General features: G+C 42.2%; 1 protein-coding gene across 1 annotated transcript in view; it reads right to left on the bottom strand.

Annotated features, from left to right (window-relative positions):
* The window catches only part of BCKDHB (branched chain keto acid dehydrogenase E1 subunit beta), a 201,515-nt gene that overhangs the window by 118,835 nt on the left and 59,635 nt on the right, over nucleotides 1-23,045 (bottom strand). Inside the window, exon 4 of the mRNA XM_066604919.1 lies at nucleotides 11,926-12,059. Within this exon, the coding sequence (XP_066461016.1) occupies nucleotides 11,926-12,059 (134 nt within the window). The remainder of the gene's footprint in view (nucleotides 1-11,925; nucleotides 12,060-23,045) is intronic.

The raw sequence follows: 23,045 nt of genomic DNA, 5'->3' as shown, positions 1-23,045 counted from the left end.
GCACTCGAATTTACAGTACTTCAGCAGATGTTTCATGTTAACTAAACATCTAACCACAATAATCAGATATCAATTTCCTGTGAAACTCTGCTACTGTAATTAAGAAACCTCATATCAAAAGTTACAGGATACAGATTACTTATTGGAGCAATGAAAGAGTAATTTCACTAATTCCATAGAAACACAAAACTCTAAAAGACATGCATCAACCTAAGGTCCATTTACACACGCAGATGATCGCTCAAAACTGTCATTTTTTAAAAACATTTTGATCGATCATCTTGCATTAGCTACTAAAGAGCTAATCAACCCATTAGTAGTTAACTAGCTTCGTTTGCATGTATTTAGAGAACAGCAGAGGGTCTGTTCTCTAAATACATCACTATTGTTCTCCAGTGCTGAAAAAGAATGTTTTCAGCGCTGCCAGCGGAGAACACAGCATGTAGTCCGTCTTATCAGTCCCGATAGATTTTAAGCTGAGCTTACTTCAGCGACGGACGAAAAGTGCACGGTAACTACACGTTGAGCACACATTTGCAAGCAACGATTATCGCTCAAAAGATAATAATCTTTATTTGTATAGCGCCAACATATTCCGCAGCGCTTACAAAGACAGGGGGGGAACACAGAAAGACGAAGGTACAAAAATTCCTGAACCCACGGTTACATAGTCATCAGTTGATGGGAACAATAGGGGTGAGGGTCCTGCTCCAACGAGCTTACATACTACAAGTAATGGGGTGATACAGAAGGTAAAGGGGCTGGAGATGTGCATGGTATGGCGAGGTGGAGAGTGAGGGACGCTATACACATAGACAATGGTCAGACATTTAGCCGTGTGACGACACAATCAGTATGACTGCAGGAGCAGTTGATGGTGGCTGGCAGGGATTGCAGTCAGTAGGTCACGGAGCATGTTATCAGGCGGCAGTTATAAAAGATGGCTTTTGGGCAAATGTTGAGTGATAATCATTGTGTGTAAAAGGGCCTTAAGTTGTATGCAACATGTATAGAACTACCAGTATTAACAAAATGTAAGAGACGGCATCATGTCATTAACTTCAAACACCATGGATGATTTTGTGTAACATAAACCAAATAACATTTGACCATACCTACTGTAGATATATATAGTGTACAAATCGTTATTATAGGCTTGTTCATGTATAACTTCTCATCATCCAAGATTTGCTTCATTTACTTTTGCAGCAATTTCTGACTCAAAATCAGTTCCGTAATGTGAATTTGGTTGTTTCCGCAGCATAAGCATGGATTTCTGCAACAAATCTGTCCCATGTAAATTTACTGTTATGTATCAATGCATTTCTATAACTAGACTGACCTAATGTTCGCTACGTGAACATACAATGTTTGGAAAAAATAGTTGTGAATGTCTACAGCACTGCGGAGCCGAGGATTCGGCTTGAACTGTTCACTGTTCCTGGCTTGGTCTTCCATGTTTTCAAGACATGGCAAGAGTCAACCTGGTAAGCACTTGATATGAATGTCGATCAGCAACACTTGACTCTTCGTAGTGGTGCTGTTGGCTGAAGACCAACAGCGCTATTAAACTCATCATAGGAACTTTGACCCGGCCTGACGGGTCACTCAATGCATCAAACTCCATTTTTATGATTTTATGATGGTGTCGAGGATCTAACAAATCTAAGGACACCAAAATCATCCACCAGAGGTCATGCAAAGGGGTCAAAGTGTGGTGCAAGAAAAGCCTGTAAACTTTTTTATATTAGTTGCACAGTAAGGCTTGATTTCCATTCTATTCTTCAACACTGCTGTAAAATTAAAAGGGTTGTCCGGTGTTTTAAAAACAAAGCTACTTTCTTCCAGAAACAGCATCCCCCCTGTCCATTGGCCATTTGTGGTATTGAGGCTCAGCACTGTAGACGTGAATGCAGCTGAACTGTAATACCACACACAGCCTGTGGACAGATGTTTTCAGAAGAAAGCCGCCACGTTTTAGAAGCCCCCTCAGGGCATCAGATTGTTATTATATCACATTTTTACATTAGAGTAGTTGTCAGAGTTATAGTTTATAGGCCTTTTGCATGAAGTAAAACAGTCATATATTCGCCTCTCCCTGCTCATGCCATGTCTCCTGGTGCTGCTCTGGGTCATGTTTACAGGCTGCCCCAAGCGGTTTACAAGAGGTTACAAGAGTCACAACCAATAGCAGAGCTCAGCCCTCGATCGCATACAATAGGGCTTTTACTTATAAACTATTACTTGGACAATCCCTTTAAAACATTTTATTATATTGTGTTTTCAGCATATTTACACGATCACAAAGTTGGAAAAAAATATATAATTTAGTAAAAAAAGCAAGATAAATTTCAACATTGTTTAAACAATGTAAAAAATTAAATTAAAAAAAACAAAAAAACTGTACAGCAAAGCACGCAAAAGAAAGGGAAAAGATTAAAGCATTCTGGAATTGGATAGAACAGTCATCCAGTATATTCAAGAGATCTTGTTTCAGGACTTCCTTAGAATTTCCCAGTTATTGTCAGCGCCTCAGAAATTGACACGTACGTTCTCTACAGGATATTCTCAAATCGTGACCAACTTTTATAATATTTTTTTTTCTTATCAGCTTTGTAGATGGATTTCATTTTTTGCACTTCTATTCTAGGCCGGTGTTTCTCAATTGCATTACTGGACAATGGATCAGAGGAACACTGGATTAGAATACAAGTGCAAAAAAGAAGATCCAGCTACAGAGCTGATAGGAAAAATGTATTGTAAGAGTTGGTGGATTATAAACTGACACTTTGCTTGTCGCTATATCACTGCATTTCTTGGGAGAGTTGTTATTCAGGGGCCTATAATAAATAGCCCCTACAGCAGCTATGATGGCCATCATTCCATGGGGAAAGAGAACAACGTAGGGGCTTTAGAATCTAGTATAGGGTTTAGAATCCGTACATAATTATGATCATGTTCCGGCTAGGTTCACACAGGGCGTATTCCCGTCGGAAATCTCACGGTTTGGCCTCAGCAAAAACCGCGAGATTTCCGCCGGAAGAACCGCCGCGGAAAAAGCCACGGCGGCTTTGAAGCGGCCCAGCCGCTCGCTTTTCCGTTGTGGCCGGCGCTCCATAGAGGAGAGCGTGGCCGCGACGAAAATAAACAAAAAAGAAAAGTAAATAGACATGCTGCATCTTTAGAAGCCACGGCTGCGGCGGCCGCAGTCGCGGTTTCAGCCGGACTTACCGCAGCGGATTGGCCGTCCCGTGTGGACGAGATTTCTCAGAAATCTCGTCCACATGGCTGGCTAATCCCGAGATTATCGGCCGCGGGCGGATTTGCCGCGGCTGAATTCCGCGCGGCAAAACCGCAGCAAATCCGCCCTGTGTGAACCCAGCCTAATATTTTTCAATCCTGCACCCCACATACACAAACACACTCCAGTAACATTCCTATAACTTATAAACTAATAAAAGTGATTCATGAAGACAGTCTGTGTAGCTGCTGAAAATATGGTCCCAAAGGACATCTCCAAAAACCACTAACACCTACACAAACACATAGTGCACATGCAAACGCCTATAAAGGAGTTGGAACATAAACAAATGCAAAAAGGGAACACTATGCAGATACTTGGGGAAGGGATAGAATAGAACAGTCAAAATGATCCAGTAAGGAAACTACAACAAATACATTATCATTAGAGATGAGCGAGCACCAAAATGCTCGGGTGCTCGTTACTCGGGACGAAATTTTCGCAATGCTCGAGGGTTCGTTTCGAGTAACGAATCCCATTGAAGTCAATGGGCGACCCGAGCATTTTTGTATATCGCCGATGCTCGCTAAGGTTTTCGTTTGTGAATATCTGGGCAATTCAAGAAAGTGATGGGAACGACACAGCAACGGATAGGGCAGGCGAGGGGCTACATGTTGGGCTGCATCTCAAGTTCCCAGGTCCCACTATTAAGCCACAATAGCGGCAAGAGTGGGCCCCCCCCCCCCCCCCCGCACTGTCAGCGTAAAGATCGTTCTCCTCTGCCATAGCTGTAACAGCTGTGGCAGAGAAGAACGATGTTTGCCCACTGAATTCAATGGAGCCAGCAATACAGCCGCCTCCATTGAAAGCAATGGGCTGCCGGCGTGCGCGGGGTGAATTGTCGGGAAGGGGTTAAATATATAAGCCCTTCCCTGCAATTCATCCAGAAATGTGTTACAATAAAAATATATACCGGCGTATAAGACGACCCCCCAACTGTCACCTTATACGCCGGCAATACAGTGGAGCAAAGAATAAAAATCATTACTCACTTCTTCTGACGTTCTGTGGCACTCCTGCAGGCTGTCGCTCCCTCCTGGTTCCCGGCAGAGCATTGCTTTCTGGACGCAGGGCTTGAAATCCCCGCCTCTAGAAACACAGCCAATCACAGCCATTCAATGACATCATTGTCATTGGCTGTGATTGGCTGAAGGCACGTGTGTTTCTGGAGGCAGGGATTTAAAGCCCTTCGTAGAGAAAGCAATGATCTGCCGGGAACCAGGAGGGAGCGACAGCCTGCAGCAGCGGCGCAGAACACCAGAAGAAGTGAGTAATGATTTTTATTCTTTGCTCCACTGTATTACCGGCGTATAAGGTGACAGTTGGGGGGTCGTCTTATACGCCCGGTCGCCTTATACGCCGGTATATATTTTTCTTGTAACACATTTCTGGATGAATTGCAGGGAAGGGGTTATATATTTAACCCCTTCCCGACAATTCATCCTGCGATCGCCGGCAGCCCATTGCTTTCAATGGAGGCGGCTGTATTGCTGGCTCCATTGAATTCAATGGGCAAACATCGTTCTTCTCTGCCACAGCTGTTACAGCTGTGGCAGAGAAGAATGATTTGTCTTCTATATGTTCTCAATGGGGTCGGCGCTGCTGCCGCCGGCCCCATTGAGCGCATATAGAGAAGAGAACAGAAATCGCAGATCGCACATAGGTGCAATCTGCGATTTCTATGGCCTAAGGCCTTAGGGTGCCTACCCACTAGCGTTTTTTTTCCCTGCGAAATTCGCAGCATTTTTTTCTCTGCAGGGGTCTATAGGACTTGTAATGTTAAAATCGCGATCGCGCAAAATCGCGATTTCGCGGGAAATTGCGATTTTGCGCGATCGCGATTTTAACATTACAAGTCCCATAGACCACTGCAGAGAAAAAAATGCTGCGAATTTCGCAGGGAAAAAAACGCTAGTGGGTAGGCACCCTTAGTCAGACGGGCGTTTTTTCGCGCGATTTGCGGATCGCATGACGGATGCGCATCCGCAAATCGCGTGACCCGTGCCCGAAAATCGCCCGAAAATCTGCTCCTAGCCGTGTTTCATTAGAAACGGGCTGGAGCTGTCCGAAAGCAATGCGCTGCGGGCGAGTGTGGGATGAATTGTTGGGAAGGGCTTAAATATATAAGCCCTTCCCTGCAATTCATCCAGAAAAGTGTTAAAATAAAAGATATATACATACTCACCTGCTCCCGGCCTGCAGTGGGTGTGAAGGGGGTGTGAGTCAGACCTGCCCCCTGATTGGCTCAGCGCTGAGCCAATCAGGGGGCAGGTCTGACTCACACCCCCTTCACACCCACTGCAGGCCGGCTGCGCGGAACTCCGGCTGCCGGGAGCAGGTGAGCATATATATTTTATTTTAACACTTTTCTGGATGAATTGCAGGGAAGGGCTTATATATTTAAGCCCTTCCAGACAATTCATAGCAGCTCCGGCATCAACACCACTTTCCCTCCTCTATGTCAGAATGCATCTGTGGCGAGCCGCGGGAGGGGCCGATTTTTATACTCGGGTGACACCTAATCTCGCCAGCCACTCACTGCAGGGGGGTGGTATAGGGCTTGAACGTCGCAGGGGGAAGCTGTAATGCCTTCCCTGTCTTTCTATTGGCCAGAAAAGCGCGCAAATTTCTCAGGGAAGAAAATGAAAGTGACTCGAACATCGCGTGGTACTCGTCACGAGTAACGAGCATCTTGAACACCCTAATACTTGAACGAGTATCAAGCTCGGACGAGTACGTTCGCTCATCTCTAATTATCATATTTGTCCAGAAGAGGAATAATGATAAATGACCAGCAGACACATTATTATACAACTTTTATGAGTAAAGTGCATGGGGGATCAAAAATTCATCCCATATTAAAGTTAGATTGTTAAATTGTAAAACCATTAGAGAGTGATAAGCACCAAGACTAAAACCATATGGAAATACCTATAAATTACAAGCAGTTCAGTCAGTCAGTTCTTTTGTTGCTTTTACTACATGAAGTTTGCTGAAACTTGTCTGTTTTTTTTCCAGAGGTAAATATCAGTTGTTTTCTCTAGGATAAATTTAAGAGACCCTGTCATCATGACAATGCAGTTCCTTCAGCAGGCAGCAGGTTATAGAACAGGAGAGCTGATCAGATTGATTATAATTCTGGTGGACAAGATTCAGTCTAACTTGTATTTTATTCATATAATGTAAATCTCTGGTCTTTTTGCTCTTCAGAGGTTCACCAAGCAGTCCTATCAGTGATTGATAGCTACTTCTGTATGCAAAGTCATACGCAAATATTTTCAACTTGTTCCATGATGGGCTACCGATCTGAAGGCAGTGTTCCCCAACTCCAGTCCTCAGGAACCGCCAACAGGTCATGTTTTCTGGATTTCCTCAGACATTGCCACAGGTGTTCTTACCATAGGATATCCTGAAAACATGACCTGTTGGTGGTCCCTGAGGACTGGAGTTGAAAAACGCTTATATAAGAGATTAGAGGGGGGAGTTAAAGTTCCTGAGAGAGGCTGTGATAGAGATGGTGGTATCAGAGGTACTGCCTGTTTGGGACAACCTTTCACCCAACCCTGATGGTCCAGAAGTACGCGATGAACCTGGGAGTCCTTTGTTATGGCCGCCTGCAGACGGCCGGGTCGGATCCCGCTGCGAGAATTCTCGCAGCGGGACCAGACCCGAGCCCCTGCAGGGACCAGCGCGGCACTCACCTCTCCCGCGGCTCTGGCTCTTTGATGTGCCGGCAGCCGGCGCAGAGCGGAGCCAGCAGCCTGCGAGCCCCGCACAGAAATAGAGCGTGCCGCGATTTGTTTTCAGAGCGTGATTTTGCGTCCGTCTGCCTAGGATTGCATTTTCTAATGCAATCCTATGGCAGCTTCCACGTGCGGAAATTCTGTGGGAAGCCCCGCTGCGGATATCCGCCCGCATGTAGGGGGCCTATGGCTCCCCATTTTAGCAGTTCTCCAGAAAGGACTGTGAACAAGTCACTGGGTCTCTGGTTAGGGACAGAGGTTCTTAATATAAGAGCATGCTCATTACCAGTCTTTCTCTTCCTTTTCAGTGGCTTGATAACAGCATTGAGGGTGCACTACTCACATTTATATTAGGTGATGAGGTCCATAGCTAAAACATACGATAATACCCAATATTCATATGATTGAGAACCAACAGAAAGCATTCAGCAATCCCATATATGAAGGAGTGCTAATAAGTCCTTGAGTTTTCGATCTTCATTGGTTTTCACCTCAATATCTTTAACCACTTGCCACCCAAGCAAGTTGTGGCCTATGTGACCAAGCCCAATTTTTCAAATCGGACACGTGCCATTTTATGTGATAAGAACTTTGAAATGCTATTACTTGTTTTTTTCATTACACATTTTACTTTATATCATGGTAAGTTTCAGTCGGTATGTTTTGCATTTATTTGGGAAAAAAATCCCAAATTTAAAGAAAATTTGCATGCTTCAGAATTTGACATATTCTGCTTGTAATATAGATAGTCATACCACACAAAATAGTTAATAAATAACATTTACCATTTGTCCACGTTATTTTGGCATCATTTTTTTAACTTTCCTTTTTAGATTTTTCAAAACGTTACAAGGCTTATAAATATAGCAGCAAATTTTTCTAATTCGGAAAAATATTCCCAAACTCAATTTTTTCAGGGATCAGTTGAGTTTTGAAGTGGATTTGAGATCAATGCAAGCTGTGCCTGAAGTTACAAGCCCCGGCCACTACACAGTCAGCGCAGAGGCTTCTGCTCCGACCTCTGTTATTGCAGCTCCAACAGCATGCACCCGCTCAGCTGATTGGTCAGGTCCCAAGCGAAAGACCCCAGCCGATCAACTGTTGATGACCTATCCCGAGGATAGATCAGCAATAATATGCCCAGAGACCACACTGATTAGTTTCCATGGGTCTCTCACAAAGCTCTGCGACTTCAGCTAGGGACATGTGGGTCACATGCAGGGGAGTCAGTAGATTAGCAGCTTGAGCTCCGAGATTCAAGGGGAGGGCACAGCAGTACCTTCTCATTGTGATTGCTGTGATTGGCAGTGTATAGAAGGAGAATTTTTAGCTCTATGCCCTTAAATTCATTACAGATATTCAGAGGTATAATCATAGCTTGGAAGCCGCTACCTCATATCTAGCACAGTCTGCCACTTAGAAAATTTTGCAGGTCAGAATTAAGAAAAGTTTTTTTTTTACAGTCAGGCCTAGTTCACTTAGGCACTGTTAGCACAGTATAGGGGTGTGAAAAAAATCGTGCCAATACTGAGCTAAAAATCACAGGAAAGGGCAGCAGCTACTTAAAAAAGCGCAGCAGCTCCAGGAGGAGAGAGAGAAGAAGTTCAGGATTTCCTCAAGCAGGGAGAGAGAGAGCAGGCTATGGGAGATTATCAGATATCCCCGCTTTCTCTCTCCCTGCTCTGGGGATCCCTGAGGGATATCCCAATAGCTTAGAGAGAGGGGCAGGGCTAGAGATGGGGGACAGGGCTATTGGGCTTTTCATGGGGATTCCCCATAGCAAAGAGAGAAGGGATGGGGCTAGAGGACCATGGCTGGAGGGTGGATCCCTCTAGCACCACTCCTTCCTCCCACACTCTCAGGAAAGCCCTGTAACCCCACCCTCTCTCTCGGCTATACGGAAATCCCTTGGAGAGAGGGGCAAAGGGAGTCCCCTACTGGCCGCCGCTGCTGGGGAATTGCCCAGCAGCAAGGCTGGAGGAATACCCCACTGGTTACAGCAGGACATTTAAAATTTGCTGCCCAGAAGCACATTTCATTTTAAATGTTCCGTTGTAAATTCCTGTTAGACCCCACGACGATTAAGGGAACCCTTGGGGAGTCCCCTCATCCCCGTGGGACTAATAGGAGTTTACAGCGGGACATTTCAAATATGCTTCTGGGCAGCACATTTTAAATGTTCTGCTGTAAGCTGCTGGGAATCTTTTTTCCTGTGCAGTAGTTTCCATAGACTCCTGCTCCCATAGGAGTCTATGGAAACTCCTGCACAGCTCGCACCAAAGATACGTCAGGTCTTACCTTTTTGCACACCACGCACCTTAGATGTTGGCATTGCAGCCATGCATATCCTATCTTTGCTAGGTGCGAGTATTTAGTGCATCTAAAATGCCTTCATGTGAACGCTTCTATAGGAAACCACTGGTTCTTATAGAAGCACTCTTTCCACGTACCTCTAATGAGCGAAAACAGCGCTCGTGTGAACAAGGCCTTAAGAGGAAAACTTTGCCTTGCAACACTTGGTTAACTTCCTAGAATTATTATTTAGCGTCATCCATGGCTTATAAATTCACTGCAGACAAAGGCAGGGGGTGTCCACCATGTAATGGTGCTGGGGAAGTCAATGTAAGCCGTCCGATCCGCGGCTCATCCGCAATTGAATTGCCGCGGATTCAGTGGTAAAGCAGGAGTTAAAAAAGAAAAAACACACCACTGCGCATGTGTAAGGACATGGCCTTTCGTTTTCCCATTTTTGTTTTTATTTCTCTCCCCCCTTTTAAAAAATGATAACCCTTTTATTTATTCCTCGCCGCCACTGAGGGCTTGTTTTTTGCGGGACGAGTTGTATTTTTTAGCGGTTTTATTTAATGTATCATATAATGTGCTGAAAGACCTTTACAAAAGTCTAAGTAGAGTGAAATGGGAAAAAAAAAGAAATTCCGTCAACTTTGAGTGCGTCTTGTTTTTACGGCACACAAACTGCAACAAAAATGACCTGATAACTTTATTCTATGGATCAGTATGATTACTAAGATACCAAACTTGTATAGTTTTTTTGCTGTACTACTCGTACGGTTTTTCAAAAGATATTTAATTTTTTTTCAATTATTTTCTGTCTCCATCTTCTGAACGCAATAACTTTATTTTTCCATCAACATAGTTGTGAGAGGGCTCATTTTTTGTGGGATATCCTGTAGTTTCCGTTGGTACCATTTTTGAATACATACGACTTTTTGATTGCTTTTCACCACATTTTTTCTTGGAGACAGGGTGACCAAAAAGCACAATTCTGGCATTCTTTCTTTTCTGACAATGTTCTTAATACGGAGTAAATTATGCATTACTTTGATAGATTGGACTTTTACGGACGCAGCAATACCAAATGTGTATTTTTGTTTTATTATTTAGATTATTTTATTATAAAATACAGCAAAAGTGTGTGTGTGGTAGGAGTGGGGGGGGGGGTTAAACTTCTATAACTTTATTTTTAAATAATTAGTAAAACTTTTTTAAACTCCTTACCTTTTTTTAAGTCCCCAGAGGGAACAAGAACATGCAAAGCTTTGATCGCTCCCTCAGTGTCATGTAATGCCATAGCATTACATTATATTGCGCTCCGACAGCCTTTCAGAAGGCCCCCAGCTGCCATGACACCTGAACAGCTCCCTGATATCATCGCGAGGGAAGCCGTATGGGACCCCCAAACAAACATCAGCTCTTTTCATACATACACTGCAGCTGCAAGACATAACTGTATGTCCTGCAGCGTTAAGGGGTTAAGGATTTTACCCATGTGGTGGATTTTACGGGGCTATTTTTCTTTTATTCAGCTACTAAAATTATTTTTGATGTGTTTTTTTCTGTGACATATAGGGCTATATTTTTATACCTGTTTTTCACTGATTTTCTTTCCAATTTTTAAGCTTTATTAGGTGTAAAAAGGCTTAAAAATTTTTTTTAAATTGATAGTTTATTTTTAAAATTTGCATATTTACGCTAAAATACAGGAATGCTCCTCATTTTGCTTCATACGTTTTGACATATAATTTGCAATAACAGGGTGCATATAGCAACGGTTAAGGTTTTCTGTAATTTTTTTTTGTTGCTTATTTTTGTAACTTTTTTTTAATTTTATACAGCTATGTCCCCCATGATGTCATATAAGACCTCTGAGTGGTCATTCACATTGTAAAAAAAAACAAAAAAAAAACACTTACACTGTAAATGGGGCATACATAGGAGCCTCAGTGACAGAGAGAAACATCCCCCAAGTGTGACAGTAGTCAATAACAGAGCCGATCTGGGTGTGCCAAGACCCTGCCGCTTTGCCATGGCGGGGGGCACCTGTCAGCCACGAGATCATCGGGTCGAATACTGGAAGTGACACTTCTACTTTCTCTCTTGCACGCTACGTAGTGCTGAAATGAGCGCTATGTAACGAATGGAGAAAGCGTAAATTGTTAATACCCGCTACCGCCTTCTCCTCCGGGTCATCCGAGGACCTGACCTGCTCCTGCTATATTGCAGGTGCAGGGGCTATAATCCTGTGCTAGATTTTTATTATCGGCCGGGATTAAAGCCCGGGACCTAGTGCTGTAAATTTACAGTGCTTGGTCCTTAATGGGTTAAGCAGACAGATTTTGAAGGAGAATGCCAGTACAGTAACACCCGATTCATCTCTGAGATTTGTTTTTGGGAAAAATAATTACACATTTAAATAAAAAACCCAGTTACATCTACTTCGGAAATGACAAAGCAAACCAACGTGATGTAGGGTTTTCAAAAGAAAAAAAAAAAAGAAGGCGGTTTACGCTTCTTCATGTAAGCTTGGTAAACACAATTAAGATATATCACCTCTCTCTGTCATAAACTGGGTGTACAAACCTGATCAAACGCTGGATATATGTAGTCTGCAAACTGGATCTCAGCAATAGAGGTAGCGCCAGCAACTGCAACTCCAATGCCAAATCCAACAATTCCCTGTTCACACAGAGGGGTGTTGAAAACTCTGTCTTTACCTGGAAAACAAATTCAATAATTGACACGTTACCTATTGAAGTGATTTGTTCTAAAGTCAATTAAATCTTTACTCAAATATGAATCACTGCCGGTAGGAAACTCAGCACTTATAAGTCATACAAGTAATAAGACACTGTAGCTATTATAACCAGGCCTTGTGAATAGCACAGTGCTGGTAAGTAAGGCCGCTCTCCATTATGTAGCACACCAGATCATTGATTCCATGGCCATAATGAGCGGCAGTACTTGCAGAGTATACCCTGACAATCCAAGAGACATGGAGGCTTTTTAAAGATCAGCTGAAGAGTAGATTAGGCAGGAACAGAGGGTTAGTGTAGTAACCGCAGTACCACACAACAGCCTGTTCTTGGATAAAAGCGACAAAGTTCAGCAGCAAACTTTCCAAGAGCAACAAGATAAACATATTATAGGTGATTATTACAGGCACATGTGTGCAATAGAGAGAGGTCCTGCAGAGGCTATAGAGCCCCATCTTTCTTCATCATGAGTTGTGTGCAAGTCATCAGGTCCCCTCCGCAAGCACTGCAACTAGCATGAGGATTATACCACCCAACTCGTGAAAGGAAGCAAACTGTCATATTGGCGTTGTAGTGTTGCGAATCAGCACCTCATTTTGATTTCTGCTATGGAGTTCAGTTTCCTCCATTTACACACAAAAGGGTTATAAAAAATGTACAATAGTATTGACCTCACAAAAATCCTAGTTAAACTGGTAACCACATCCATTAAATATTTGGGCACACATATAGGAAGAACCCCTGAAATCCATTAACCTTAATTATCCTCCGTTGGTAACCAAAATGTTATCGGAACTCTGATAAATGGGCCAATCCCCTTATTTCTTGTAGGAAGAGGTCATCCTATTAAAATGCTTCGTTTCCCAAGACTTCTTTATTGACTGCAAACTATTCCATTGCTGTTAAAATGGGAAGGCGTGCGAAAACTTCAGTCAGCTTTTTCTGCTTTTATATGGAGGAACAAACGCCCGCACATTTCCCTAAATAAACATGCTCCCCAAGGATAGCGGCGGAACACATTTTCCAGACACCCGTAGCTATAATTTAGCATGCCTCTTCCGTCACTCATTGGACTGGTTGCAAGGCACCAGATAATTCTCAAGCCATAAATTGGAAGCCAATCTTCTCTGCCCTTGGAATGTAGACACTTTACTACACACAAGCTTTTCTAAACACCCGTTGGTAGCCAGGAGATCTCTTCTGGCTAATGATAACACTGCCACATGGAAAACCTTACGGGAGGCTTATGGGCTCCCCTTTCGACTATCAAAATATATGAACCCGTGCAATCACCCAGAGTTTAGTGAAGGCTGCAATAATAAGCTTTTAACACTCAGGAATATTGAAAAGGTATCACAACCATTAACTCCTTCCCGCTCCAGGACGTACATTTACGTCCTGGAGCGTCGGGGCATGTATGCAGAGAGGTCGCGGGGCAACCTTTCTGCATACAGCGCAGGTGTCAGCTGTATACTACAGCTGACACCTGCGGAGCAATAGCCGCGATCAGCCGTATTAACCCTTTAAAGGCCCCAGCGCTGTTCAGGGGTCTCGTACGCACACCCCCACCCCCACCCCCACGAGGTGAGATCGGGGGAGCCGTGCAGGTATCATGGCTGCCGGGGGCCTTCTGAAAGGCTCCAGGGCTGCCTTGAGAGACTGCCTATCAAGCCATCCCCGTGAGGTGGCTTGATAGGCTGCCTGTCAGAATGCAGTATGACGTAATGCTATAGCATTACATCATACTGCAGGAGCGATCAAAGTATCGCATATTGTATTCCCCCAGGGGGACTTGAAAGTAAAGTGAAAAAAAGAGCAATAAAGTTTTTTTAATTGTAAAAAAAAAAAAAAAAAATCACCCCCCCTTTTGCCATATCTAGAATTAAAATGTCTAAATATTAAAATAAAAATACATATTTAGTATCTCCGCGCCCATAAAAGTCCGATCTATCAAAGTAGCACATTATTTACCCCGCAAGGGAAACGTCGTCAGAAAGAAAATAAAATAAAGAACGCCAGAAATGCACTTTTGTCTCCCGGAAAAAAAAGCAATAAAAAGCGATCAAAAAGTCGTACGTATTCTGAATTAGTACTAACAGAAAGTACAGGACATTCCGCAAAAAATAAGTAGTATAGAAAAAAAAAAAGCTATACAAGTTTGGTATCGTAGCAATCGTACTGACCCATAGAATAAAGTTATGTCATTTTTGTTGCAGTTTGTGAGCCGTAGAAACAAGACGCACCGAAAGATGGTGGAATGTCATTTTTATTTTTTTTATTTTACTCCACTTAGAATTTTATTTAAAGTTTTTCAGTACATTATATGGTACATTAAACAGCACCATTGAGAAATACAACTCGTCCCGCAAAAAACAAGCCCTCATACAGCGACGTCGATAGATAAATAAAGGAGTTATGATTTTTTTTTTTAGGGGGGGGGGGGAGGTGGGAACAAAAATGGGGGAAAAAAAGGGCCGCGTCATGAAGGGGTTTAAACCTCTAAGAAGCTATGTATATGTCTTTCACAGAGCTCCAGCTGCTTTATGTCCTCCCTCCCTATGGGCAGCTTCGGGGGTTTCTGAAAGATAGACTAATTAATATAGCAAAGGAACATGTCACCAACACTCTAGACTTTTTCATATAATACCCTCTTAAGAAACACTCAATCTCTACTTTGTTCTTTCACCTTAGAGAAAATCATGTGGATTACCCCACTCTATTTAAAAGATGGGCACAAGAACTAGAAGACCTTGAGATTGGTGGGAAAATACTTGAAGGCTTCAGTGAAGAAAACTATCATAAATGAAAGATGGAGGGAGTCACACCTTAAGCTAGTACACAGAGCCATTTATGGTTTTGACAACCCCCCCCCCCCATCCCTTACACCCCCATCCCACCACCCTAATGCCCCAGACTGCTTTGCTTGCATGCCCTAAATGTTCTCCGCGGACAGGCCTATTACATGGTATGTGGTCCTGCCCTAAAATCCAAAAATACTGGATAGATATTACAACCCTCATACATAGAGCATGGATACATGTCTTACCGCTGTCCCCACAAACATACTTATTCCACTCTTCACCACCCAAAATAAAAATGACAAGACTGTCACACATTATATTGTTTGTGAGTAAATGCTGTTTATTACATTATTGGCTACAACCACAAGTCCCAACAATATCTGATATTCTACAACACCTCCTCCACATGGATAGGCTAGAAACAGAACGACGGGCGGAATCACAGGATCTGAATGCCTTTCTGAAAAGTAAAAATATTGCAAGTCATGGGTACTAGATTTATGTAGACAAGATTCTGATCCAAGGATTTATTCTGATTGCCATACGGAAAGCAAAAAGGAATTTTTTCACCTGGCATGGGGCAGTTGGCATCTGACTCACAGGGCTTTTCACCTTCCTCTGGATCAACATTTATAGGTTGGATTTGATGGACCCATGTCTATTTTCAACCTTACCTACGTAAGCACCAACTCCTCAGGTATATATGCATTACAATTTCTTTCTTGGTGTATCAACATTGAGAAAAAATAAAAGAATAAAGCTTAAATGACATTGAATGTGATTTATATTTTTAAAAACATTGTAACGAAGATAATGTTTCCAGATCACCAAAGCCCACAAGCAGCAATCAAACTAGTAAAATAAATGAAACTCAGATTTGAGCAGATCAATCATAACACAAGTCGTCTATTTTTTGTGAGCCAACAAATGAATCCAAACATATTTTATATATAGACCTTGTTTACTGGAACCACACAGCTCAGGTATCCTCAGAAAGACAGTCTAATTGTTCCAAATATCAAAATTTATGCTTAAATGGAAAACTTAAGAGACTTGCTTAGGGTTGACCATTTGTGGAACACTTCAAGGTCGAATACTGGATCCCGTAATACAGCCTTCAACATTTGGATACCTTTCAAGATCAAGACTATGCACAAGCAATGTAAGCAGGACAAAACCTAAACCAAGTTTTTGAGAAGATCCAAAATTTTCATAAAACATAAATCCTATAAAGTTATATTCACACATAGTGGATTAGGTGTGAATGTTCTGTATAATACATCTAAATCAGGTTTCACAAATCCCAATCCCCACAATACAAAAAAAATAAGAAATGTTCTCAAATGTGGGCATCCTACAGACTTTTAATTCAGCAACGTTTACTTTGGATTCCACACTTTGCATGGCAAAGTCAGCATGTAAACCAAGCAGATTTTGCTTAAATTCTTGGCCACTCTACAGGACATGCCATTCAATAGCCAATAGTGTACAAGCCACAGAAGTCCACATAGCAGTGTGCCAGCCAAAGATAGCCTTACATTAGCACACCAGCCACAAATGCCCTACATGTATAGGCCCATTTAGACACAACGATTATCGCTCAAAGGCATTCTTTTGAGTGATAATCTTTATGACTGACATTGTGCAGTTTTCATTAAGCTGTCACTCATCGTTGTCTTTCAGCATGCTGAAAGACAACAATGAGCCTCATCAGGGATTCACAGCGGGATACAGCTGATACTATTGATTCCGCTGTATCCCACTCACTGATGACAGGCTGCGAATGAAGAACAGAGCGGTCCAGCTGTGTTCTCCATGCTCCGTGCAAAGAACAGCTGGATGCAAAAGACAAGCGGGGACACCCTGCTTGTCTTCTGCATCCTCCGCTCGGAGCGCTCGGCTGTCATACAGCCGGGCGCTCCCAGCAGGGAACAGCTGGATGCAGAGAACAAGTGGCCCCACTTGTCTTCTGCATCCTCCGGACCACAAGGTGATAATCGTTGTGTCTAAATAGGCCTTAGGAACCAAGATGTATGTTTATTTGTTTGTTCACGGACACCGTTGGACCCCATTTAAAATTTAAAATGCTGGCAGATCAACCCAAAGGCTACATTCACATGAGTCTCATGTGCGTTTTGTGTGTTGCGAGATGGACAAAACTCATGCGAATATGAACCTCATTCTTTTGAATGGAGTCATACACATGGGCGACATTTTTCCTCACAGCGATGCTGTGAGGTAAAAAAAAGACAAAAAAAACCAAACAATTGCTGCATGTCCTATTTTTTGCGTCCCTTGGAACACATCACCCTCTGTTTTCAATAGGGCAGTAAAACACATCATATGTTGTGCGATATGCACTTAAGTGTGATGTGATGTTTCCCATTGAAATCAATGGGAAACACTTGCTGATTCTCCGACGCAAGTGAAACAAACGCCAGAGGATTGGAACTTCAGAGAAGTGATGTGAGGTGCTTTTGTATGGGAAATACGTCGTATTCAGGGATAAAACACATGTTTGCAAGCCCGATATCGGGCTAGCTTTCTTGGATCAATATCGGACTCGTTCATGTAGTAGAGCTGTGTGTGTGATGTCTGGAAATCAGAATGGATGCAGCAGAGCTGTGTGTGTGATGTGTGGGAATCAGCATGGATGTAATAAAGTTGTGTGTGTAATGTGTGGGAATCAGGATAGATGTAGTAGAGCTGTGTGTGATGTCTGGAAACTCAGGTACTATAATTTCCTAGATTAGCTGAGCTAGAATACAATGGAATCGTTTTTGTACATTAGATTACTGTGCAATACCAGGTGTAATAATGATAGAATGCAAAGCCCCGGGGAGATTTCTGCTCTGAAGCCTGCAGAAGTGAATGTAGCTCTTTGTCGTAAAGCTACATTGAAGTAGCTGTAATATAGTTTTCTGTGGAAGCTGTATATTTAGTGCCAAGAACAGGATCAGATCATAACATGTTTAATCAAGAAAGCTGTTCTCAAATCTATTTTTACACAACGGGAACTGATCCTTTCCTTGGCACATGAAGTGCTACTCCTGCACACAGTAGTGCTATGGTCGTCTGAAGGTAGCCTTAGTACAGCCTCATAATTCAGGACAAGCCGAAGAGAAGAAATACAACATATTTACTACTTTTTATGCACAGAAGTTTCATAAAGTAAACTATATACACTTTACAGGGTTCTTAAGGGAGTAGAACATTCATTTTACACGGTTTATGGCGAAAGAACAACATCTGTGCATCCGAAGTAAAAATTGGCCACTGCTGATTTATAACTAATGTTTATTATGTGGGAGATCAATGCGAACAGTATACAGAACTGTAAAACATCACTTTTATAGACAGTTTCATTGACAACTTAGCAAAAGTAAAATACAGACACAGCAGCTGCCCCAGCAGGGAGTCGTGGCTTTACTGGATGAAGCAATCCACAGGCTGACATATTTGGCCATGGACATCTCCCAATACTACACATGTCCTACAGCAGCCACACTTTGAATAATGAGTGCACATCTGGAACAGTCGGGAAGATTGGTCAGAAGTCAAGTGGGATGCCTGAATTCACGAGTGAGCAAAAATGTATAAAAATGCTGGGAATAGCTTAATGTATTTGGCACAAATCACTAGTTAGACACTTTTCATTACTCCAACTCATGGTGGGTCCAGTTTTTAAAACGGTTGAGAAAGGTTAGGGGTCTAAAACCTAATAAATGTGGTGCCCACCATATACTACACCTTCTTTGTAAGGCCTACTGCACACGGCAGAGCCGGATTCTACATGCAGAGCCCGGCTCTGGCAGCAGCGGCGTCCGCACTTACCTGCTCTGTCGCCGTCTTTTCTGTACTGCCAATGGACCTGGTGGCTCGCCATCGCACATGCGCAGTATAGACTTTTTTATTGCGGGTCAGACGACTTCCATTGACTTCAATGGAAGCCGTTCATGCAGAATCCACTGAAAAATGGAGCATGCTGTGATTTTTCTTCTGCTTAAGGTAATCGCAATTGGTTTTCGCAAGTGTGCAGGAAGAATCGATTTTCCATAGCATGCTATGGGCAGAATTTGCTGTAGATCCGCGGTGCAGACGCTCACCGTGGATTCCGCAGCAAATATCTGCCCGTGAGCAGGAGGCCTAGGGTGTTAGAATCTTGGTGCATCTATAAACTCAATTATTAGCACTGCTCTAGAATTCTGGTACAAATTTTCAGAGAGGGATCTGCAATGAAAATCTGTAAAGTTTAAACATACTGTAAGGCTGGCTTCACACGGGCGCTAAAATCGTGTGAGAGTTGTGCATTGCGAGATGCACAAATATGAACCCCATTATTTTGAATGCGGTCATACACATGAGGGATGTTGTCCTGCATTGCACCAAGATGCGAAGCGGGAAACAAATCGCAGCATGTCCTATCATGCTGTATGCTATTGTATCTCAGAGTCCATTGTGCTCAATGCACCGGTGGCAGCAGCGCACCAAGTGCAAAGTGCACGCAATGCAAGATCCCCCATTGAAAACAATGGGAGAGACTCCGCGATCCCCTACTGCAGCTGAAAGCTGCGGCGGAGGATTCACTTCTTCTCGAAGTCATGTGAGGCTGCTTTGCCATGAAAGCACCTCGCATGGTGGGGAGCGCAATATAGGGGCGGGATTCCCAGCCCCATGTCACTCTCGCCTGTATGAAGTTAGCCTTCATGGTTGGAGCTCTAGCTTTTTATAGCAGCACTCTAAATTCCCCATTTACAATGCCCGCAGTCCCCACCATGAGAGCTTTGGACCTCACTGAAAACTTATTGAGTTCTATGGGAACTGTATGAATCCATGTGCAGTAAGCTCCCTATAGTGGCAATTACAAGTAGACAGAATTTGGGAATTCAGAGTCAGGAACTACAGCATGAATTTTACCACACAGAGGAAAAAAGGAAATCCATAGTACAGAAAAAAATTGACACGTCAACCATTGATGCAGATTCTGCATTGGGAAACCCACATGCACATTAGCACCACTGAATGGGGTTCATCCTCATGCAGATCTGGGGCATCCTCAAATTCACAGCAGAAGTCAGAACCTCAGTCTTGGCTTACTGCCATTGATTAGGAGGTGATCTTTTTGACTAATTTCACATCATGTGAACGAGGCCGAACAGAAAAGTTATGACCTATTTAAAGATATACAATATAAAGGAACACATCAGCATAAAAAGTTGGCCGTGAACTCTAAATGTAAAATATGCAGGTACAATAAAGCCCTATTAACATGTCTCTGCTGTAGAAACTAGCGCCTTATTTTTATAGCCCCGCATACTGTAATGTGTACTTCTTTCCAAGACCAAATACTGTTTTCATCCATCATAAGAATGGAAATTTCAACTTACCATACTGGTTTCCTATTGTCTTTGGCAATTTCAAGCTCCTTTACAGAATCAAAGTACAACACATGGGTTTAATTAGAAATGAAAACATGCCAAGGGTAAAAGTCAATAAGAGATTTTTCTTCATTTGAAAATTGTGGTTTCACATTTTAAAATTAAGAGCTCATTTTCTCCACTCTAAATGACATTGTCTTTTTAGTAGACGATTATCGTAGTCTACGTAAATGTACCAGTCTGGCTTCTATTACCGCAAAAATAACTCGTAAGATAAAAATATGCATTAAATATAGGAAGCAGACTATTTTGTGTACGAACAGTACTGATCATAGTTTAAAGAGCAACTCCGGATTAAAGTGTTATGGCTTATTTACTAAACAAATAGAAAAAGGAGAGCAATGGATTTATTTTTGGTTTATTTTTCTCATAGTTATCAAAAAAAATAAAAAATTATTTGGGCTCATGAGTAGAAAAGACTGACAGTATCCAGTTATTATCCAAACATCAAGGAGCTGAGATGCCTGCAGTAGCAAGGAGTTTCATAGCAAAAGAAGGAGGAAGATAAGAGGCCATGTCTGGGCCAGTGAGGTGGGAAGCTGGAAAGAGCAAGGAATGCCTATGAAACCCATAAAGTTTTGGATAAACAGAGTTTGTTCTACTTTAAACGTCTGTAAGTGCTGCCGACATATTATTTGGTGTCATAATAAAGCAAATGCTTTTGGCTTTAAAATGAGACCAAACTCTTGTCCATAGCACTAACAAAACTGGAGCTACAGTCAATGAAGTTGGGTCAGGAATACTAAATTTACAGCGGTCACTTCAGTCTATGTGCAGAGCAGTGGGGAGGAGCAGACAGCGGAATCAGTCATCCTTTCCTGGGACATGGGGCCAGAGAGGAGAGGTAAAAATGGACCTTTGTACATGTTATCACCCCCCTTATCATTCACAGAACATTCTAGCTCTCTGTCACATGTGCGGGCCAAGAAAAGGAGTGACAAGATGAGCACTAGCTCAGATAAATATTCCTTTATGCCAATTAAACCTGCAGATGGTGCAATCATTGCTGACTGTGGAGTCTAAACGTTTTGCAGGAAAAAAACATTAAAACCTTTTTTTCCCCTTATACAATACTTTTTAAATATTGAAAAATTAAAAAACAAAAAAAAACAAACAAAAACAAAATTTATATTGCTACATCCATAACAACTCTAATTAGAAAATATTGTATTCCCCAGCACTGTAAATTTGTGTAAAAACAAATAAAAAATGAAAATGCCAAAATAGTTGTTTTCTGTTCATCTCACAGGAATAAAAAAAAGTTATCAAAAAAGTTGTATATACCTCAAAATAGTACCAATAAAAAATACAAGTCATCCTGCTAAAAAGGACTGGTTGACTGCCCAGGTCTATGACTGGCTGCAGCAGATCTATAATCTTCCATAAACAGGCTGACAGAGTGACAGCAGGGAGAGAAAAGAGGCAGTGCAGGGCATACCTAGGACAGGCAAGTATAGGTTAATTTTAATTATTTATTTATTTATTTATTTTTTTTAACATGAGCGGCTTATAAAAAATATTTTATCTTAAAAAAAATCCCTTCAACTCGTGAGATAAAATACATGTTGGCCTTGTTTAGCGAAAAGTAAGGATCATATCACATCTGCTCTGTCGCTTTCACATATAACAGAAACCCTACCACAGTAGCGGATTCATAACACAATGGATACCCCCCGTGCCCATCGGACCCCACTGAATCATAGTGACACTAGTGGTTTCTATAATGGAGGCAGCGCTAGAGTCTCCCTCAAATCTGAAGGAATTTGTAAAAAAAAGGAGCCACCAAACAAATGTGAGCGCAGTCTATCTATAATAAATGGTGTGGTACGACAGCCGTTGGCATGACTGGACTGACATCATGCAGATGAACTGAGCTATCTGTGCAGAGCCTCTACCATGTACATTTGGGGACGGTTCCTTCTACAAATTGACATATTGACATGAAAGGATCATTAGTTGTAGTGGAAACATATCTAAAATGGGCATCTACAAAATATTTTTTGCCCAAGAATTTGTCTTTCCCACATATAACGTGCCACTCCAGATTCACTACATAACCAGCAATAACAAAATAGTCAGATTTTGGAAGGCAAAAAAAAAAAATGTATTAAGGAAACAGAAAGCATGTTGACAGCATATACTAAAAAGTGCTGAAACCGAGCAGGAATGACTTCAACAAGGCTTAAAAGGGTCTAGATTTTTATTTCAACTCCAATCCAACATGTTAAAACACATCACTGCTTCTTGATCCAACGGAGCAGCATGTCTCCAACAGGAAATTAACATCTGCACATTTCAGAAGTATAGCGCTAACCAAACATCCCCACCTACTCTCTTCGGCATGATGATCTAGCGGCCGTCTTATCACTTTTCACCCAGAACATTATTATTCTCCAAAACATGCAAAAATTCTGAGCATACAAGAAAAAAAACAGGTTGCTGGACAAAAAATTGCATCGTTGTCAGTCATTAGATCATCTCTGTACAGTGGATTAAAAAATGCCATTTCACCACATCTTTATCAGTACATGGGGATAATAAAGATATACACAACCTAATTTTATATATCCACTAGATACCTGGCCCAAACTGCTACTGCTTAAACTCTGGTACAGATCTAGCAGATATACCATAAGTGCTGATAGCACAGGGCGCAGATACTCCCATACAGATCTAGCAGATATACCATAAGTGCTGATAAATAGCGC

The sequence above is a fragment of the Eleutherodactylus coqui genome, chromosome 1 (genome assembly GCF_035609145.1).
Source record: "Eleutherodactylus coqui strain aEleCoq1 chromosome 1, aEleCoq1.hap1, whole genome shotgun sequence".
NCBI classification, from domain to species: Eukaryota; Metazoa; Chordata; class Amphibia; order Anura; family Eleutherodactylidae; genus Eleutherodactylus; species Eleutherodactylus coqui.
The sequence above is the reverse complement of the archived record's forward strand: the minus strand, read 5'-3'. Positions and strand labels throughout refer to the sequence as shown.